A 22598-nucleotide genomic window follows, 5' to 3' on the forward strand; every position below is an offset into this window, starting at 1 on the left:
GGGTATTAGTTTTAAATCTTCATTTTCCATAACATGAAATCACTAGATGCCTATAATTGATAAATTAAGAAATTACAGGATAAATTACAAGTTGTTGGTGCAGACAAAAAAGGGGTAAGGAGGGATGAAGTAGAAGATATTTATCCTTCATTGTAAGTTTTGTAGTAACATTTGACTTAACTATGTACATATATTAGCTTGATTAAAAACTTTTTTTTGTTTTTTTCTGAGACAAAGTTTCTCTTTGTTGCCCAGGCTAGAGTGCAGTTAGTGGCACAATCAGAGTTCACTGCAGTTTCAACCTCCCAGGCTCCAGTGATCCTCCTGCCTCAGCCTCCCAAGTAGCTGGGAGTATGGGTACATGCCACCATACCCAGCTAATTTTTGTGTATTTTTTGTAGAGACGGGATTTCACCATGTAACAGCCCAGGCTGGTCTTGAACTCCTGAGCTTCAGCCATCCACCCGCCTTAGCCTCCCAAAGTGCTGGGATTACAAGCATGACCCACCATGCCCAGTCTAAAAATGTTTTTGAAATCAAAACACTAAGATAATATTTGGGCTTATTGCCTTGAAGTATTTTTAATATGCACCTGTATTCCTTTTAGCCTCTTAGATATATCACTGTTACAGAAAGTATTAAATTATAGTGTGGTTCACAGTAACTTCATCAAGTTTTTTTAAAGTCTTTTAGTGAACAGATATTTCTGAGAAGCTGGTTAACAGAATCATGTTTCCCACTGTCTTCCATTCTAGTTTCAGAAGTACATTCTCATATTATTAGGTTGGTGCAAAAGTAATTGCAGTTTTTGCCATTAAAAGTTAATACAATGCCAACAGCTCAAAGAAAGGAAACGGGTAGGAGAGCAATTCCTCCTCTGGGCACAAGCTGCTGGTGGAGATGAAGCCATCATGTACTTGTTCTTCTGGTCTTGCATGTCATAAGCAAACAAGCTAGGGGAAGTTGAAGTCCCTCAAAAGGGCCATGGCTCAGAAAGTTATCAAGACACTTACACAGAAACAGATATGTATTCTTGAAAGCCTGCTTGTTCTTTGCTGTCTCCTTACTTTGTGTCTTTTTGGGTTTTTCTCTCAGTAGGATATATACATATAACTGAACCATTAGAACAAGGGAAAGACAGTAATTCCAGGCTATCACTGAAGTGACAAAAATTGTCCTAGTCTCTTCCAGATCACCTTCTACAAAGTACTCAAATCCTAACATTAAAATGCAAAGGTAATGCAGTTAATAAAATGTTTTTTCACTTTTCACATGATTTAATACTTGTATCTTTAAAATTTTCCAGAACTGTTTACCCCTGTAAATTCTGTTTCTTACATGCTCAAATGTGTAGGGTAAGAGATAATGTACGGCATTCACATCATGACTATCCACACATCAGGGAGGTAGTTTTCATCTCAGAACAAATCTACTCTGTTAATTAATCCCACTTACATAAATGTTGCAAATTACAATATTAAATAATCAGAATTAAAATACCATCTTTATTCCCCTTAAAATGCTGAGAAATACACCATAAAAATAAAAATTGAAAAAAATGTGGCATTATTTAATAGAAATGCCTCATTTTAAACTGATTAAATGAACTGTTAAAACACTAGCAAGGTATTTTAAATAGAAATGGTGATTTGAGATCTCCCATAGAAACAATGTTCTATTGGCAAATGAATACATCAGGTAAGTTAATTGAGTAAATAAAACATACAGATAACAACTAGAGCAAAAGATTTGTAGAAAAGGAAATCCAGAAGTCCAATTAAGCTAAAAATTAAATCACCAGGATGGACTCACAATAAAAAAAGATAAAAGCTATGTGTCTTTATCTGGAAAATAATAACTGGTTTTAAAAGAGAGAGAGAGAAAACAGTTTGTGTGAAGACTGGAAAAATAAGGAGAAAAAAGATTTGTCTATGTATCTTCAAAATTATCCACAAAGAAAGCCTCCTGACAGGCAACTGTGGTATTCTTTTTTGCCCTGCAGTAAAATACTATATCATCACATGGAAAATTATCACAGGTTAATGACACTGTTAAGATCATCCAATCAATTGTCCTGCTCGCCAATTAATTTCCAATTTTAATTTAGCTTTTCAGACTAGATCTGTTTTCTCCCCTAGCAGAGGAAAAAAAAAAAAATCTACTGATTAGCTATTTTGAGAACTGTACTTAGCAATAATATTTCTTTCTGTAAATAGTAATTTGACATTCTGACTTACATATCAATCTCTTACAAGCTTAAATAATGTTAGTCAGTCATCCCAAGTCCACTTACTTCTGGACCCCTAAAGTTAATGCCCAAACCTGGACCCTGTGAAGCCCTCACTAAGCATTCTCACCTATAACATCTCTAGCTCATATCTCTACCTACAACAAATGGTCATGATTCATATCTAATACCAAAAGTGTTATAGAAATCTCTTACAAAATACCTGTAAGGGTCAGGCGTGGTGGCTCATGCCTATAACCCGTAACATGAAACTTTGGGAGGCCAAGGCAGGTGGCACTTTCGGAGGCCGAGGCAGGTGGATCACTTGAGACCAGGAGTTCAAGACCAGCCTGGCCAACATGGTGAAACCCGTCTCCACAAAAAATCCAAAAATTAACCAGGCATGGTGGTGTATGCCTGTAATCCCAGCTACTTGGAGGCTGAGGCAGGAGAATCACTTGAACCCTGGGAGGTGGAAGTTGGCAGTGAGCCAAGATCACACCACTGCACTCCAGCCTGGGGGACAAAGCAAGACTTTGACTCAAAAAACAAAACAAAACAAAAAAAAAACTGTAAGGCTATTGTAAAAATTAAATGAGTTAATATATGTAAAAATGTTTCAGTATACGGTCTCAAATTCTTCAATATAATAGTATTATGACAACTTTTAAGATTATAGACATATACTCAAACATAGTACAAATTCCTCTTTGCCCCCTCCTCTTTCCCAATACTCCTCTCATACACATACATATATGTACGAGATGGAGTCTTGCTCTGTCGCCCAGGCTGGAGTCCAGTGGCTCGATCTTGGCTCACTGCAACCTCCACCTCCCGGGTTCAAGCAATTCTCTGCCTCAGCCTCCCGAGTAGCTGGGCTTACAGGCGCACACCACCATGCCTGGCTAATTTTTTTTTTGTATTTTTAGTAGAGACGGGGTTTCACCATCTTGGCCAGGCCGGTCTTGAACTCCTGACCTCGTGATCCACCCACCTTGGCCTCCCAAACTGCTGGGATTATAGGCATGAGCCACCGCACCCAGCTTCCTCCTATATTCTTGATCTTGATAACCCTTCTTACCATTTAATCAGCCATTCTACTCAGAAACCAGGGAATCATTCTAGACTCTTTCCCCCTCTTCTTATGTCCACATTCAATTTGTCCTGACATTTCTCCTTTTTAAAACTAAACTGTTCTTCCCAATGGCCCCCAGTCTCCCTTCCACTGTATTCTCTATACACCCCACACAAATCTGACCATTTCACAATTTTCACATATTCTTTTTAAAAAAATCTTTTAAAAATAAGACTAGTCTTGATAAAAAAAAAAAAAAAATTCTAAAATATACTTCCCTGCCTTTAATACACTTTTAAAAGAACATGAGACTAAATGTAGTATTTCCTTGAAATCAATTACAGCAAAATCAACTTGATTTTTACTAAGCTGTGGAGAAACACTACAGATAGCCCCAAATAAAAACCAATGCAAGGGTCAACTAGCCAGGAGTAGGTGAATTAATTTTTGTTTTTGTTTTTAAATAATCTATTTTAGAGCAATGTTAGATTTATAGACCACTGCAAAGCTAGTACAGTTTCCATATACTCCTCATCCTTGTTATTAACATTTTACATAGTATGGTACATTTGTTACAATAAACCAATGTTGAAGCACTGTTATTAACCAAAGCCCACACTTGAGATTTCCTTAGTTTTATTCAATGTTCTTTCTCTGCTCCAGAATACCACATTACATTTAGTTGTCTTTTCTCCTTAGCTCCCTTTGGTTGTGACAGTTTCCCAGACTTTCCTTGTTTTTGATGAGTCTGACAGTTTTGAAGAGTACTAATAGGATATCTGTAGAATATTCCCAAGTTGGAATTCATCTGATGCTTTTCTCATGATTACACTGTGCTATTGGTTCTTAGTAAGAAGGCCACAGAGATAAAGTGCCATTTAATCACATCACACCAAGGATACTTACTATCAGCATGCCATGTGACTCCAGAAGTTAACCTTGATCACCTGGCTGAAGTAGTGTTCATCATGTTTTTCCAGTGTAAACATTTCCCTATCTTTAAACTATGCTCTTAGGAAGGAAGTGACTACGTACAGCCCACATTTAAGGAGCGGGAAGTTATACTTCACCTCCTTGAGGGTGAAGTAGCTACGTAAGTTATTTGAACCAAGACGTATAGCCCGCTCATCTTAATCAAAAATTGCCAACCCCCTCAAAAAATAATAATAATAATACAGGGCCTCAAGAAAAGAGGTCATCTTTGGGCCCAGCCTGCAAGATATGCTAAGGGAAAGTTAAGCAAAACAGCTTCTGGTCCCCCACTCTCATGTCAACAGTAGTAGTTCAGAGCAGCCTGTCTCCTCTCTTTCCATGGGACAGGCAATCTTAGGAAGACATACTATAACCACAAAGACAGTTGCAGGCTGTTTCCTGCAGCACTTTAGTTAATTAAGAGGAGACTGTTAAGCTGCAAGAGCTGAGGTCTGTAGAGTTACTTGGATAAAGGTGTTATCAGCTTGAGAATTTAGTAATTTTGTTAAGCCAATAGACTGTCTCACCTGCGGAGTATAGTATATGAGATTTGGAGATATTTTTCCTAATGCTCAATTTGGTTGTTTTCCAAGAGGTTAAGGACATGGATGTTTTAAAGATAAGATCTTACTACCAGTTAAGCAGGCATTTGTGAATAGTGCCAAAGAAGCATTAAGTTCCGGAACAACTAATAGCAGTGCCTAGCATAATCCCTGGCACATGATAGTACTCAAACGTTTGCTGAATGATGAACAAATGAGTTCTAAGAAGTAGAGGGGACAAGCAGCTGTCTACATTGGTATGTAGTATTCAAGTGGCACTGGGTCAATTTTTACGGCCTGCCATGCTTTGCAATCTTTCTTCAGAGGCAGGCAACATTTTCCCAAACCCTACTAGCTAAACTGTGGAGGACTTACATATTAGCATTACTTAACGCAAAACAACATTAGAATAGTACTGTAGTACATATTAGGTGTTCAATAAACACTTGCTAAATTAATAACAACCTCTCAAATAGGTAAAGTAGATTAGTCGAGAATTCAAAAAGGAATTTATTAAGAAAACTGATCAACTGCCAGTAGTTCTTCCGGGCATGCTAAAAGCAGCTTACTATACAACTGAGCACATTTTGATCAAAAAGGTATACTTCGTACACCTAGTATAGGGAACTCAAAGTTTTGTTGAATGGAAGAAATGAATAAACAAATAATAAAATAATAAACCATCTTTCTGAATATACTGAGGCAAAGATATTAGCAATATATATTTGGTGCATGGTTGGGTTCCCAAGAGGAATAATTTCCTAACTCATTTCATTATCACAAATCAGAGGAGCACTGTGGCATAGTGGTGAAGAGCTCCCAGTCTGAAACCAAATTATCTGAGTTCAAATTCTGGCTCTAGCCACAACGGCTACTGACTTCAGCAGATTACTTAACTTCTGTGCCTCAGTTTCCTCATCTGTAAAATGTGAAGAAGATAAGAATCACAAATCCTATTTTATAGGGCCATTACAAAAATTAAGTGAGTTAATATTTATAAACGGCTTAGAAAGAGAATCTGGCACCTAACACATTATATAAGTGTCTGCTTAAAAAATAAGTACTTTCACTGCCACAAAATCGTTACCAAAATGGGGTACTTGAGAAAACTGAAAATTAATCTACTTTATACCCTGAGACATGTCATCTTCTCATAATATGAGTAAAATTATTTCAGTATCTAGGAAAGTTGTTTAAAATTACCCAATATCTAAAGTAGCAGTCCTTATGTCACTGTTTAAAATTACCCAATATCTAAAGTAGTAGTCCTTATGTCACTGTTTTAAAATAGACATTCAAAATAATTAAACTGCTATGATATTAAATGCTAAAGACAAAAAGAATGTGAAGGACAAAATTCTGTAGGTGTGTAAGCTCAGAAAACTCATAATAGTTCTTATTGTTTCTTAAGAGGACGTATTTGGATTACAAACAAGGTATAGTTGGTTTCTCTTGTGCATTTTTATGTGAGATCTTAAACTATATCTCCACAGGTTTACTAGATTTCATGTTTTAATATTTTTTCTCTTTGATTAAAAAATGTTCAATATCAAAATCTATTGTGACTATGCTATTAAAATTCAAAACAAAAGTATTTTTACCTCTGAGTCACATACTATGCAAGAGTTACAGACAGGTTAATGACTATCTCAATCTTTGTAAAGTATGCAATGATCATACCTAAAAGTTACTTCAGAAAATTCGAGAAACATGACAATGTAGAAGGGACAGAAAAAACACCACACATTTGAATATAAAGTAGGATTCATAATCAAATGCATTTGAATGCTTGTATAATTTCTCAAAAGCATACTATACTGGACCCTGTTTTTACCAAAGCATTATTAAAAAAAATTAACTGAAATTGACAGTGAATTGTTTTAAGTAGCACTTCCAAGATATCATTTACATACTATTTTCTTCTCCCTTAATGGTGTCTCTCCACCACCAATATACAGGTCCTACCTACCATTTCTATACATTTTCCATTCAAATACTATTCAATAAATTTTAAAAGCATGTATATGGCAACAACTAGCTCTAAAGACAACCCTACAAAATTCTTTCAGGTTGTTAGCTATGTAATATATCACCATCCATAACTTTTTATCAATCAAAAAATCAGGTTATAAAATATATTTTGGCAGCAAAGGGACTTCACTTGTCCCATAACTGTCTAAAGATTGTCTTGCTACTAGCCCGGGTAATTTTTTTCATCTTTCCTTTTTTCTCTGCAGTGCTTCTAAGTATAGTGACAGTGCATCAGGCTTTCCTAGTCTCAGCGCAAGCTCAGTGAAAATCTGGGAAATGTAAGTGGAAACATGAGAGACCGCTTTATTTGGCAGTGCTTACCCCCCCAAAAAAAAAGTGGGGGGCAGGACAAATGGCAAAGCAGTGTTTGGACCGCAGGATGAACAATCAATAGGCAGAAAGCAAGATTAAGGCTTCCTCAGCTTTTGGATCGACAATCGACAGCTGAGAGGCTATTTTTTGCTATGGTTGACTAAATATGGTCAGGGAAGAGAGAGGCACAAGAGAGCCTGTTTGCCTGGGAGTGCATGTTTCAAATGCTTAGCTGCCTATAAAGCTGTAGCAGTTTAGCCTGTGGTCACTGAGGAAGAATATAAGTTAGCCTCGTAGTGACCATGTGGAAGTCCTGACCTCGCTTGCAGACTTGACCTCTGGATGTGACAAGGTAGCTTCACTACAGATCTACTATTTAATCCTGGAAACTAAAAACCAAAAAAAAAAAAAAAAAAAAAAAAAAATCTAAAAGCAAGACAGATGCAGACTATTTCCTAAGAAGTCAGAAGAACCCAATGTATTCTGGAGGGCAAAGAAAAACAGGGTGAATGTTTACAGTTATTTGGGGGGAATAAGGTGTGTTTTGGGTTCTGGGTTTTTTGTTTGTTTTTTTTTTTGTTTGTTTGTTTGTTTTTTTGTCTTTTATAGACTATAAAATTAACTTCTGCCAACTTTTTCCCCTCTTCTGAAGCATTTCATCTGACAAGCTAGGTTCATTTTCTTGGCCTTTGTAGCAACCTTTTTGATTGCTTAACTTTCCATACATAACTGTGCAAGAGTGTTATATGACATTCCAAATCAGATGGCCAACACTGATTCAATTTTATTGTAGAGTTTTTTTGTTGGTGGTTTTTTTTTTTTTTTTTTTTTGGTAAAGGGAAGAGGGGAGGAGAGGGAAAAGTAAGCTTGTTTTTTGTTTGCTCGTTTGTTTTTCAAATTTATCTTAAAAGGTGAGGTTCTGTGTTCACTGATACATCCCCTTCCTTCACCGGGCTCATGAAAAGAAATGCTGAATCAGCGAATAGAGTGAACGAACAATCAAGATGAGATGGCTGCTGCTGATGTGATTCTCTAGGTCATTACCTTTCTTCCTGCTGCAAATGCTGCATGACACTAAGCTTACAGGTAACAGAGCACCACAGGCCTGTACTTTTAAGGATGCTTATGACTTTCTGCATGCTTACCTATTATTGACTCGATATATGTTCTCATTGTTAAATTAAATTCTATCTAACCATAGCCTAATTTCACAATTCAAGTTGAGAGCTAACGTAGTGTAAAAAGGAATACTGTTCAAATACCATGGCAGTAACTTTTGATCTTAAAAATGTACAAATATATTACTGTCATTTACATTATTAAAGATGTAGTCATTATTGTTTCAGATTAAGTGATGATTTTGCATCTCTAATAAGTCATATCCTGCTTCCAAAGTATACTTATTTTCTAAAACTATTAGCTTCTATTTCAAGGTTTAGTCAACCAAGAAACTTGGCAGATCACAAAATACTTCTGAATGCTTACTATTAATTGGCCACAAAAATAAATCAGAACGTGCATGGTGTAATTCTAATGCTGCATTGCTGAAACTGCTGTAGTGCTGGGCTATCTACTGCCACATTCTGATTTGCTCTCTATAAGCTGCACTAGCTTTTTGTCACAAGCTGCAGAAATTCTACTATCCCTGCCCTTTTTTTTCTCCTTTGCCAAATCTGAAAATTTCTTGAGGTTTTAAATTAACCTTCTAATACCATAATAACTGAAGGCTACTTACCAACTATAATTTCTTTTCATGCTAAATCATCAAGGTAAATAAAACCCAGGTGCTCATAGACTAAAACCTTTCAGTTCTTTGAAGTGATACTTTGTAAAAGTTGATGATTCTGACAGTTATCCTTTATACTAAAAAGATTAAAGAATCAAAACAACTTAAACTCACCAAAATTAGATACTTCTACATCTATTTGAATTTGTATTCAACCCGTAATTGTATTTAACCCAAAGAGAAGCACCAAAGTGCAAAATTCAGGTAAGGAACTAATAAAGAAAAAAGAATGACAAATTTTCAAATGATCATGAGTCCTTATCTGTGACCTTATAAAACACTAACAAAAATTCATAATCTTTAAAAGTTCAATTCATCCACACTCATCCTGGTTTTTCTCCTTGTTGTTTCACCTTCCAGAGTCAATATCAGAAATAGTTACTGTTAATTTGTTAGGTTTTGAGTAAGATATCTAGTTTGTAAAAAAAAAAAAAAAAAAAAAAAAAAAAATTTCAATTTAATTAATTACTATCTACCTGTAGGATCTAGAAGCAGACTACAAAAAAAGAAGAAATTCACCCTGAAGACTGAAGAAACACTAGGCTGATCTTAAGTTTCTGAAATACACTCTGTAACACTACACTGATTCTATGAATCTCTTGCAAAAAGAATCAAACCAGGACAAAGTTCAACAGATAACTGGTCAAATGTTTAGGAATGTCTATGTCCACCAAGAATATGGAACCGTTAATGCCATGCCTCAGGTAAACTTGTTACAAAATTTAGTCTTCGATAAATTAGTCTCTGCAAATGATTTACCATTGCTCTACATCAGTAAGCTGAATGTTTCACTAACAAATAAGAAAATAAAATATTTCATGTTTTTACAGCTAACAACTTAGTAATACCTACTCAGAGTACATACTTCTTTATGTACCCATATGAACATACAATGCTATGGAATGTAAAGAAGTATGTATTTTTGGTAGGCAATAGACCACCAAGAGAGAATTAAACTGAGCTAAAAGAAGTTCTTGCTTCTTTCTACGTGAATGACCTTCATATGGTAAATTAACCTACTCATGAATAGATGACCTTTGGCAATACTAACACCAAAAAAAAAAAAAAAAGGTTATCTACTACTTATAGATAGAAACTATCCCTAAAGTTTTTATTTCATGAAGGAAAAGAAGATTCGGTGAAGTAGATTTCAATTATCATGAAACTCCTTTTACATCATCTAATTTAAAACATACATCTTCCATTTTTAAATTAAGTACTCTCATTATTAAAATTTGACTGCAAAAGGGAAAATAGTATTACTAGCACAAAAGAATGAGGAATGCACATGACCTATTTTCTGTCTCCACAATTTAATCTTAATTTAAGTATATCTCATTAGTAGGGCTCACTGATTTGTATAGAAAAATAAGATATTAAGAGCTAGTTTCATTCACATAAGCTATTTCTTCTCATTTTGATAAATGTATAATCTATTAATATTAGAGGAATTTCCGACCAAAAGTTTTGTTGTTGTAAAAAGGCTTTCTTTTCTGACAGGTACAAATATAGTGGCCCTTGTCCTTCCTTCTCAAGTTTATCAGGGTCTTAATCCAATCTCTACTTCAAATGTGAAGTTAAAACTTAAAATTAATTAAAATGTAAGATTTAAGCATGAAAAATGACAAAATTCTGGTCCACAGCTGTAAGTCAGCAGGGTATATTGGTAACAGACTACCAAATATTTAAAATAAATTAATTTACTATCTGTATTATCTTTGAATTTGCTTTCTCCAAAGAGGGCATGCAAAATGAAAGCACTGTAGTCAAGAACCAATTTATATAGATCAAATAACTGTTTTTATTGGTACTATGCAATTACAATTCAATTTCTCTAAACACGATCAATCCATAGTTTAGAAATATCAAAATACTTTTATTTCATGCAGTTTGTAGATTTTTTTAAAATTCCAAATGCTCTTAGCAAAATTTATAAGCAGTACCTGTTTTACGCTACTAATGACAAAGTCAGAAAAAAAGAAAGAGTAGTATTCACATATTCTAACCATTTCTTACCAAAGTATTATTTCAACTGAAATATTTATACATGTATAAAAAGTATATTTTAAATTTTTTGTATCAGAAATTAAATGGAAATGACTAAGTTTAACTACAGTTCATTTTCTCTCTGTTTAATAAGATAACTAGTTAATACAAAGATGATTTTCATTTTATCAGCAGATTACAATGAAAATGACATGGCATCATATATGTTACTGCATATTTATTGGAAATTATAAAAGGCACATAATTTTAAAATTCTGCATTTTCAAAGAAATTAGTTCAAAGCTTAGCCCTTTTGATCATCCACAAAACAGAATGACAATGATTCATGTCTATTTGTTAAGTTTAGCTGTACAGGTCCTAAATACCTAGAACTCAAAATATATACCTCAAAAGTAGAGGCTCTTCTATAAAAATACTCAAAGAGTATTACTCGTGTTTTATAATAAACAATTATATTAGTCATTCTATAGGTACACAAGTTGTTTAATAATCCTCAAACATCCCAGCAACTAAGAATCTCTTTGCTATAATATTAAAACGATATAAATAATCCTTAGAAAATAAAATGACAGGCTACTCATTTTTAAAAGTAAAATTATACACTGATTCTGGTGCTTCCAAGTTTAACTTATCTAAGAGTATTTTCAATCACTCTAAAATGTCACATCTATCACTTAGATCAGCTGTTCATTTTTAACTGAGTACATATTAAACTCTGGGCATCTGCTGACACTGGTATAACTCAAACATTTCAACTGTCTCCCTGACAGGGATAACAGATGCTGACATTATCAAATGCTGTACTATTTTTTTCCCATGGCCTCTCCTTGCCCCGATATGGCCAGTATATGAAACTGAACTGCCATCCAAAAGCACACTTGAGCAACTGGATCTGCTAAACAGCTCCCATATAACTAGTAAAAATAGAAGCCAGTGTTATTGCTATCTTCAGCACTGAAGTTCAGGCAGTTTAACACCTGTTTCACTTCTACTAGAATAAATGATGAAAAAGAATCGTAGTTACATTAATTTCACCAGCAGTATGATACTTACCAACCAACAGACGAAGAATATACTTAGTACAAGAATCATTTGCATATTGCCAGAATTAGTGCTGACCTCCCAGTTTAGTTTAAAACAGTAACTGTAAGGAATATTTTTCTACTCCATATTTCTCTGAGAGCACTTAACTTTATAGGCAAATTATAACTTATCAAACTTTTATGCAAGAAGACACCCCTCCCAGGATATTGAAATCAACAGTAAAACCACATTATAACAAAATTTTACTCTGATTTTTCAAGTATTATTCACACGATAGATTTTAATACTTGTATTCACGGATTGTAACTAACCACCATGTATTACTAAGTCGATAATAAGAAGTAACTAGGCAATCTGTACCCAAAATGAGAGAGAACTTAGTCAAGGAAACAGACCTTTAAAAGGGTTAAATTACTAAGCTATGATTAGTAACACTATGTACGCAAAAAAACAAAGAAAAACTGGCATGTACGGTAGTTCCTTTTGACACAAGTCCAAGCAATACACTGAATACACATGTGATCTATTTATAACTCAAAGGGCAGAGGTACTTTCTTAAGGCCATTGATATTCCTACACCCATCAACAATTTGCATTAGCTGTCAACTATAATGCTAAAAGAAGCAGTGGCAGTAGAAGGGGGTGACTAACAGAACTCTTCCCCAACCTTTTAGCTTACCTACTTAAGTAATCTGGTTTACTGTCTAAAGATAAATGGAAAACATTACTCTAAAATACATCAAGGTCTATTTGTTCCTTTAAATACTATTGGTTTTGAAACAGCTTATTGTCTACATGTAAGAATTAAGCAAAGACTTCGGCTGTGGACAAGATTAGAAAAAGAAGCAAAGATGTTGAAACCAAAGATGTACATTGATCATTCCTTAATGCAGTAATGTGTTAAAAGGAAAAGACTTTTAAACCATTAAGCGCAGGAAAACAGTAGGAAAGTGACTTCACAACGGAAAATTTGACATTCGGTGACTGAAGCATTGGTATGATAATTTCTAACACTTGTAGAAGGCCCATGACTGTAATTTTACCAACTGTTTTGGATTCCATACTAGCAGTACTACAATGCTTTGCTAGAGCTGGTAAAATGGAACCAAATCGCCTCTTCAATGGATTTGGTCCCCTTCAACCAGCTGTAGCTATGCATTGATTACCACAGGACTACGTTTTCATTTGTGAATATCAATTACTTGTCAACTAATTTCAACTTATTTACATTATTCAGACTGTGATTATAATCAAATAACTTGTTACTGTTAACTCTACCTGGAAAAGCTAGAATGGTTAAAGATGTTTATAAAAAGCTTATGAAAAATGTATGGATGACTTAAGGATTTCAAATACAAATTTTACTTACTATGGTCTCCTGGTATTAAATTTCTTATCCTTCAGAAAAGAAAAGAACTGGCAATAAAATGTAGGCTATGCTTTATAATAACAACCAAAAAAAGAACTTCCTTCAAGGAAGAAAGTATCTGGAAAGGTCACCTAAAACCCACCTGAAAACACAATGGGATTGTACAGTGTGGTTTACATGGATGTATGCATATTTAAATTAAAGAAACATTACATAACACTCTAGAAATGTTCAGTCACTATCTTCCACAGTATTGGCCTTTAATTTTACCGCTATTTACCTGAATGTTAGCAGGTAAGGTGAAAAAGATGATACTATAGGATATCTTGAGGAGAGGCTTAAAACAGTATCTAGTTCTTCTGACCCTGAATCAAAGTTTTTTGGTCCTCAAAAAAGAAAGAAAATGCTAAGCATCACTACTTTTACTCATGAAACATTTCACCTCTTCATATTTGTTTTCACAGCTGTAAAATGAAGAACTCTGCTAGTAATAAATACTATGACTCTCCTCACTGTCTTCTTTGTCCCTTATAAAAAATATACACACAATTATTCTCCTTCAGTGGGGATAAACTGAAGGAAAGAAAAAAATGACAATTATTCAAACATCCATATAGTTTTCTTAATGATTGCAATAAGACTATAGATAATTTAATATTATTTAATTAATAGAGACAAACATTTCAGCAATTAATGAAGACTACTGAAGACAAGAATACTTTAAAAACCCAGATGTTCACAAATTCTCAACTCCAGACCACTCCTCCATTTCAAAATGAACATCATTCTCTAAAAGACTGTGGGCAAAAGGAGACATATATAAATACATATCTTATCACTTCATTCAAGATCTTCTTCCTCCTATTAATTATATCTCAGTCACAGTAAGTACATTTGTGTATTACAAGGCATATGGTGTTTGACAGTAGATGCATGAGCATACATTAGAGAAAACACACTCTATCCTATTACTGAATAGACTCAGCTATATTTTGTAGATAGCACTCAGCAGGTTCACAGTTGTAAGGAAAACATTAAACACCAAAATACAGTACAGCATATCAAATCTTCAAATAGTCAACACAGTCTTGTTTACAGACCATATTTCAGAATTTAAAAAGCAAAAAAAGCATCACAAAATTCTAGAGGGAAAATTATGAGTTGCTCATATATTCAGTAAGATTTTTAGTATGTATCTTTGTGGGAATTAGTAAGTAAATAAGAAATGCCTGTGACATTATCTTAGTACCAACCTAAAAACAACATATATCACATCAGGTGATTCACTCATATTTTACTTTTCTTTTCACATTCAATTTCTATTCAAGAAAAATTTGTAAATACTATATAAACTTTATAATTATATTAATGTTATCTGTACTTCCAAAATACCTGCTTGTTTTTGCCAGCTCTGCAGAGAATACTGCTGACTAATTTATTTTCATGCCTGTGAGGGAGCTCTAAAAACTTAGCTAAAAATGCAGCATCTTTACAGAAAGTACCTAAGTAGCATGCTGATTATGCTACTCCAAAGAAATTCAGTTTTCACTTTTATCAGCAGAAATAATTTCTGCTCTTACTTTAAATCAGAAACTTTACCTGTATACTAAGAGATGATAAAAATGGCTAAACTCTAGATGAAAACATGCCTATAAATATTAACTACCAGAACAGACAAACAGCATTGTTCTTAGTTAAGATTTCTTAAAAAAGCAAAACTACTATATTAAAACATGGTGTAATTTCTACTTAAAATGCTCCGAACTTTATAAACCACAGCCAAAGTACTCAGGGTCTTATAGCGAAAATTTATATTCTCTTCCACAATTCTAAAAGACAACAATAAATGGCTTTATAACTCTTTTTCTCTTAATGTGTTTATTTCAGTTACTATCAAACTATGAGGAAACATCAAGATCAGCTTTGAAATCTAGACTCTATATTGATCTGCACCTTTGAAATAGAGACTTCAAAGGACAGCCTTCAAAAATATAGGGCATCTAGACCTATAGATCAGGTTCTGGAAATAACAATGTGCTATATCTGGTTTTCTTTTCTTTTTTTTTTTTTAAGGGACAGGGTCTTGCTATGTTGCTCAGGCTGTAGTGCAGTCGCACGATCATACCTCACCGCAGTCTCAAACTCCTGGGCTTGAGCAATATTCTCGCCTCAGCCTCCCAAGTAGCTGAGACTAAAAGTCTGTGATGCCACACCCAGCTGATTCTCTTTTTTTTGATACAGAGTCTTGCTCTGGAACCCGGACTGAAGTGCAGTGGCGCAATCTCAGCTCACTGCAACCTCTGCCTCCTGGGTTCAAGTGATTCTCACATCTCAGCCTCCTGAGTAGCTGGAACTACAGGTGCACGCCACCACACCCAGCAAATTTTTGTTTTTTTAGTAGAGAGAGCGTTTCACAATGTTGGCCAGGCCGGTCTCAAACTCCTAGCCTCAAGTGATCTGCCTCCCAAAGTGCTGGGATTATAGGCATGAGCCACCACGCCCAACCTAATTTTTTAATTTTTTAGAGACAGGGTCTTGCTACATTGCCCAGGTAGATCTCAAGCTCCTGGCTTCAAGCAATCCTCCCGCCTCAGCCTCCTAAGTCGCTGGGATTACAGATGTAAATCACCACACCCAGCTGGTTTTCTATAGTATGAAGGCCAAAAAGATTGGTTGTTATTTTTAATTCCAAGTACACTAAAAATGGTTCCTTCTGTCTTCTGACATCACTGGTCAGTATAGGAGGAAAAAAAAACTTAAGAAAAAGAAATTTGTTATGAAAAAAAGAACTCAAAACATCTCAATTTGCAATTACAACTGGTAATATAAGTTGTGTCATCTTCTGATACTCTTCAGTGTCCAATTAAAATCACACTCTATCTGGCAATCTATAGTCACAACTACCTAAAAATGTCTTAAGGAAGTAGGAATAAAGAAGTCATGTAGCTTTAACTGAAGCACTTTGTTGAAGACTAAAAGCATTTTTTGTAAATGTCACCTGACACCAAATATCTGGTTGGAAGAGTTGCTGTTTTAAATTTTCAGGGGAACCCTCAAGATTTATGCAAGAATTGAAAAAAAAAAAAAAAAAAAAGTAAATTTTCTCTTTCTTGTATAGGCTTAGCATTATTGAATATACCATGCCTACTCTCGATAAAAATGAAACGACTCAAAATATTTAAAAGATACTTGTTTCCTAAACACTTCAATTCTCAGTTTATCCTAAACTTCATGATTTCATATTCCCTCAATAAATCCTAAATTCCCTCAATAAAATCTTTTTGACCATTCTAATCTGAAGTAATTGCTGTTTGAATTCCTAACACAGTTTCTCTACAGAATTCATTCTGTAATTGATCATATAACGTCTTGTAATATTCAACAGTGTCCTCACTGTCAAAGTAAGGCTAACATTTACTGAGTGCCTTGTATAGCCAGAGCCTATGTAGGATGAACAGATGAATATGAATGCCCACAATTTTAAAAGACAGAAATGCACACAGTAATAAACAGCACTAAGCTGAGTACAGTAAGTACAATAAATAAGAACACAGAACAAGGAAGTACAGAGCAAACAAAATAATTCCAATGATGACACAGGAGGTAGCTCTGGAAGAAAGATGGTTAAGATAAAGAAGCGGGATGGGGCACCCCAATCAAAGAAAATGCTCCAAAAAATAGAAGAAGAAAGCAGACAGTGTATTTTAGGAAAGGAGAATAGATGAAGGGCAAGGCGGGCTGAGGGACTGGATTAGCAGGAGATGAAGTTAGACAGACTCAGGACACACAGAATATGGGTCTGAATGCCAAGCCAAAGTAGGTAAATTGTATTCTATGTTAATAGACAAAAACTGAAGTTGGGAAACAGGGGAAGAGAGCCATTTAGACCTATGCTTTCAGAATGGATAATTTGTAAATGTATAAAATTTAAATCAAGAATAAGACTGAAACCAAAGAAAAAAATTAGAAGAATAGTATAATAGTCTAGGTAAATGTGGTGAGTACTTAATTGGGTCAGCAACAGTGGGAACAGAATGCAATGGATGGGAATGATTGGTAGAATGAATAAAATTTTAAAACTAGTTGGAAGTTGATAATTGGTGAGAGAGCAAAGATAACTCTAAGCAATGAGGTAGCAAGAGGAATGAAGTACTGATACATTCACTGCCCATGTGTTTTGGTTTTGCTTCACAAACAGACCATAATACAGAAAAGGTGATGTAAAGTGGTTTAACAGTTATGATTCTAAAGTCACCTAGACCTTGCTCAAGTTACAGCTGCTTCAGTTATCAGCTATGTGTTCTTGAATAATTAAATTCATCTCTATAAGCCTCATATTCTTCACATATAAAATGAGGATATTAACACCTGCCTCAAAAAGCTGCTGAAAGGATTAAGTGAGATGATGCATGTGAAGCACTTTGCAGAGGCTGGCATGTGTTAAGTGCTATCATAATCTTCTGTTTGAAGGGCAGGGAAAATATACTACTACTGTCTCCTTCACAATGCCAAAATCTGAAGTGTTCAAATATTTGCAATTTGGAAAAAAAATCAAGATGTGACCTAAAATATGATCATTCATTTCATCCTACAACATATACCCACTGTTACAGTTACCAATAAGCAGTAGCAATAAAATCTTTTTGTTTTCTGTGGTCACCCTCTAGTGGTGATCCTAAGAAGCTTAAAAATCGCCAAAAAAAAAAAAAAATGGAAGCATGATATAAAAATACAATAAGAAACCAAAGAATAAATGTTCAGAATATATAAAATTATCAAAATAAAAATCAAAGTGAACATTTTTCTTAGTCCAGGTATACAGGTTTGACTCAAACATAAACAGAAGACATCTAATGCAGAATTTCCTAAAATGCTTAGGGTAAAATTGCTCCAAAAAGTGAGTTAATGGAAATCTCTAAATTAAGCCAAGCTAAGCATTTTCCCATTCTGTGGGACACTGCAGATCCTTCATAAAGAATGTGATTCTCCAAAAGCAGTCTTTCTCAAATGTCAACCAGCAAATACTTTTTTCAGTAGAATACTATTGCTGTAACAATGGATGAGGGGATAGCTACAGTAGAAGTTTATATAACTAATTACATTATTAACAAGGAATTAGGTAACTTAATATTTATTTAGTCTTAAGTTTTAAAAAATAATTATCATGCAAATGGTAACATGAAATCAGAGGACACCCAGATAATTATTTTGAAGAAATATAAATCTCAAAATAAAATGCATTTTCATTAAATCTTTAGAAAGAAACCAGCATTCCTGATATTTTATATCCACATTTAATATAAACTTAAATAATCATTTCATAATACTTGTATTAGATTAACAATCAAATAATCATCATATAAAACTAAATAAAGGCATAATTTTCACAAAACTTTAAAATGATTTAAAATACTAAATTAGCCAAAATTATGTCTTCATCAGTATCAGAAAAAGAGAATTAACAGTAGGAAAATATTTTTAAATTGCACCTAAAATAGTAAGGGGTGACATACCTGGGATTTCCCCTTAGTGCAGCATGATGTAGAGCATTAAATCCATTATTGTTTGTGATGGTAACATCTGCTCCAGCTTCCAAAAGAACTGCTAGGATATCATCACGTTTCTTACTTATTGCATCATGAAGAGGGGTATCACCTTCAGAATCCTTTAAGTTTAAAGAAACTTCCATTAGTTCTTCAATTTATCATCCCATCTAATAGTAATACTTTTACCAATGCTAAGCCAGCAGAAACAGAGACCACATCCAACAAATACCAATAAAAGAGCACTTTTTGTGGTAACTATAAAAATATAGGCAAAGGCCAGGCATGCTGGCTCATGTCCATAACCCTAGCACTTTGGGAGGCTGAGGCGGGAGGATCACCTAAGGCCAGGAGTTCAGCACCAACCTGGGCAACATATAGAGACTCTATACCTACAAAAAATTTTAAAAATTAGAGCCGGGCACAGTGGTATGCACCGATAGTCCTAGCTACTCAGGAGGCTGAGGCAGAAGAATGGCTTGACCCCAGGAGTTCAAGGCTCCAGTGAGCTGTGATCACACCACTGTACTCCAGCCAGGGTGACAGAGCGAGACTCTATCTCCAAAAAAATAAAAAACAAAAATACAGGCAAGAAACACTGGCCACATTATAGTAAGGAAAATCATACTCAAATCTAGTTGGAAAACACAATAAGCACGTTGGAGTTTTTGTTTTGTTTCGTTTTGTTTTTTGAGATCAAGTTTCGCTCTTTCACTCAGGCTGGAGTACAGTGGTGTGATCTCAGCTCACTGCAACCTCCGTCTTCTGGTTTCAAGTGATTCTCCTGCCTCAGCCTCCCAAGTAACTGGAATTATAGGCACCCACTACCACGCCCGGCTAATTTTTGTATTTTTAGTAGAGACGGGGTTTCACCATGTTGGTCAGGCTGGTCTCAGTACTCCTGACCTCGTGATCTGCCCACCTCAGCCTCCCACATCGCTGGGATTATAGGCATGAGCCACTTTGCCCGGCAAAGGTTTTTTCTTTTTGTAGAGACGGGGATCTCAGTATGTTGCCCATGCTGGTCTTGAACTCCCATGCTCAAGCGATCCTCCCACATGAATCTCTCAAAGTGTTGGGATTACAGGCATGAGCCACTGTTCCTGGCACATGCTGAAGCTTTACCAAGAAAAAAGAAAAGAAAAGAAGTAGCCTCAAATATAACTAATGACAAAAACTAACGAAGTGAAAAAGCTGCCCCCCAAATTAAATAAGCTTAAAATGGCCTTAACTGTCATACCCTGAAATTCCACACCAAACCTACACTATAACAATGAATTGAAAGTCGGTGGTTTTTGACCTTGGCTGCTCATTAGAACCTGCAGGGGAGATCTTTTAAAATCTGTTGTACAGAGGAAAAAAAAAAGAGAGAGAGAGAAAAAAATCTGATGTCCAGGCTGTTCACCATACAAAATCTCTAGAGGTGAGAGTGAGGCATTAGTAATTTTTCAAAGCTCCACAGATGAACATATTGTGCACTCACAGTTGAGAATCATTAATCGAAGCGTTTTCAAAGGGCAGGAAAGTGGCTAGTTAGCCAAAGGTAAAACAATTGTAAATGAAAATTTAGCAATCTCAGTCTACCATTTTTTCAAGCTGACTACTTTTTACATTAATCAATTGACTTAGCAGTTAAGTTTTTATTCATTAGCAGTCATGTACATACATGAATAATTTAGATTCATTTCATAGTTTCACAGATGCTATTCTCAGTAAAGTCATACATAACCTAGCTTACAGCAGGTACTACAGTTGCCAAATCCAGCTTGCCACTTGTTTTTTCTTTGTTTAATTCTTTTTTACTAGACATATTTCCTGCATGGTTTGTCTCCCCAGTCATTGTCCACAGGATTCCGAGAAGTTACAGGAATATGAAAGTGCAAACACCAGACCCAGCTTCATCTCCAACACTGTGGAAATGGACTGTACATCATGGAGCAGAGCCCTATGCTTCCCTAGCCATGCCGACAGAGCCTAGAAAAAATGATCTCCCAGGATATTACACATTGGAGCCACCTGTTTTTGTAAATTAAGTTGTACTGGAACACGGCCACACCCATTTATTTACGTATTATCCATGGCTGCTTTCACTCTGCAATGAGAGTTAGATAGTTGTGGCAGAAGCCAAATGAAAGCCTAAACTATTATCTGTGCCCATTACAGAAAAGGTTTGCTAATCCCAGGAATATATTCATCCACCTACATAAGGAATTCCTGGCCGGGCACAGTGGCTCACGCCTGTAATCCCAGTACTTTGGGAGGCCAAGGCAGGCAGATCACAAGGTCAGCAGATCCAGACCATCCTGGTTACCATGGTGAAACCCCGTGTCTACTAAAAAGTACAAAAAACTAGCCGGGCGTGGTGGTGGGCACCTGTAGTCCCAGCTACTCAGGAGGCTAAGGCAGGAGAATGGTGTGAACCCAGGAGGCGGAACTTGCAGTGAGCCGAGATCACTCCATGGCACTCCAGCCTGGGTGACAGCGAGACTCCCTCTCAAAAAAAAAAGAAAAAAGAAAAAAGAATTCCTGCCAGGCAAGATGGCTCACACCTGTAATCCCAGGACTTTGGGAGGTGGGATCAGGAAGACTGCTTGAGCCCAGAAGTTTGAGACCAGCCTAGGCATTTCTACAAAAAAAATTAGCCAGGCATGGCAGCTCACACCTGTAGTCTCAGCTACTCGGGAGGCTGAGGTGGGCCCTGAAAGTCGAGACTGCAATGAGCCATGATCATGCCACTGAATTCCAGCCAAGAACCTGTCTCAAAAAAAAAGAATTCCTAACCCAAGTTCAATCCAACCATCTACCTTCTATTCCTGTATCTCGTGGCACTAAAAGTCTGCAGTGTTCAACCTGAAATGGGCTTCTATCATGACTGGAATACCCTTCTCCAGGTCCCCAAGTCCTTATCACTCTTCTCAATTACTCTTTCTCTACCCGCCACCTCACACTCACACTCTCAACAGATGAACTTGTCTCCCGTTTCAGACAAAAAATGGTAGCAGGTATAAATCACCTCTCCTTACAGATTAACACTCCCCAATTCTCCCTCACCCTCCCATCCTGCCTCCCACTTACAAGGACATAGCCTAGATCCCAACAATTCCAAAACAGTTGTACTTCAAAAACCTTAGTTTCTAATAATTATCTAGCTGAACAAAATCTATTCTTTCAGTTCTTCTCAAGCCCTCATTCCCACTACTATTTTATTTCTTCTCTGAGATCTATGCAATCCAGCAACCAATTCCTGGATGCTGTAAATTAAATTATCTAAACTACAAGCAGCTTACAACTCTAACCACCGCCCTACCTTTTAAAAAATAATTATTGAGTTTCCAATGGAAACAAATTATGCTTTACATATTCAAACAGTGTTTCAGGGAACATTTGTATTTAAAAATAATATATTGTTTCAAGCCTATTTGGTTAAGGTACCTAAAAGTTGGCAAATTAGGGTCTGGTCCTATTTTACTTTGCTACAAAATTACTAAGTATAGAAATTTTAATTAAACAGGTATACAAAAGACAAGCTGCTTAGTAACCAAACTAAGTAGATAATAGACACAGACTACATTTTCCATATATTTGTGGTTTAATTTATCTGGTTATAGAACTGTAGCTGAGGATAATCATTTCTTAGGCAACCATTGCTTCAAAAATTAGATCCTACTGTAAATCAACTCTAAAATCCTA

General features: G+C 35.6%; 1 protein-coding gene, 1 long non-coding RNA gene and 1 other non-coding gene across 3 annotated transcripts in view; 1 reads left to right on the forward strand and 2 right to left on the reverse strand.

Annotated features, from left to right (window-relative positions):
- MIB1 (mindbomb E3 ubiquitin protein ligase 1) overlaps positions 1-22598 on the reverse strand; it is a 131578-nt gene that overhangs the window by 31843 nt on the left and 77137 nt on the right. The window contains exons 12-13 of the mRNA XM_026456026.1: positions 18879-19030; positions 15115-15194 (exon numbers count right to left, since the gene is read on the reverse strand). Coding sequence (XP_026311811.1) covers positions 15115-15194; positions 18879-19030 — 232 coding nt within the window. The remainder of the gene's footprint in view (positions 1-15114; positions 15195-18878; positions 19031-22598) is intronic.
- Positions 7427-13364, forward strand: LOC111539777. Its single transcript, XR_002730772.3, has 3 exons — positions 7427-7511; positions 8071-8245; positions 9428-13364. It is a non-coding gene; the product is annotated as an uncharacterized LOC111539777 (long non-coding RNA).
- On the reverse strand, positions 20715-20918 carry LOC111539808. Its single transcript, XR_002730792.2, has one exon. It is a non-coding gene; the product is annotated as a small nucleolar RNA SNORA73 family (small nucleolar RNA).

This window comes from Piliocolobus tephrosceles, chromosome 18 (genome assembly GCF_002776525.5).
Source record: "Piliocolobus tephrosceles isolate RC106 chromosome 18, ASM277652v3, whole genome shotgun sequence".
NCBI classification, from domain to species: domain Eukaryota; kingdom Metazoa; phylum Chordata; class Mammalia; order Primates; family Cercopithecidae; genus Piliocolobus; species Piliocolobus tephrosceles.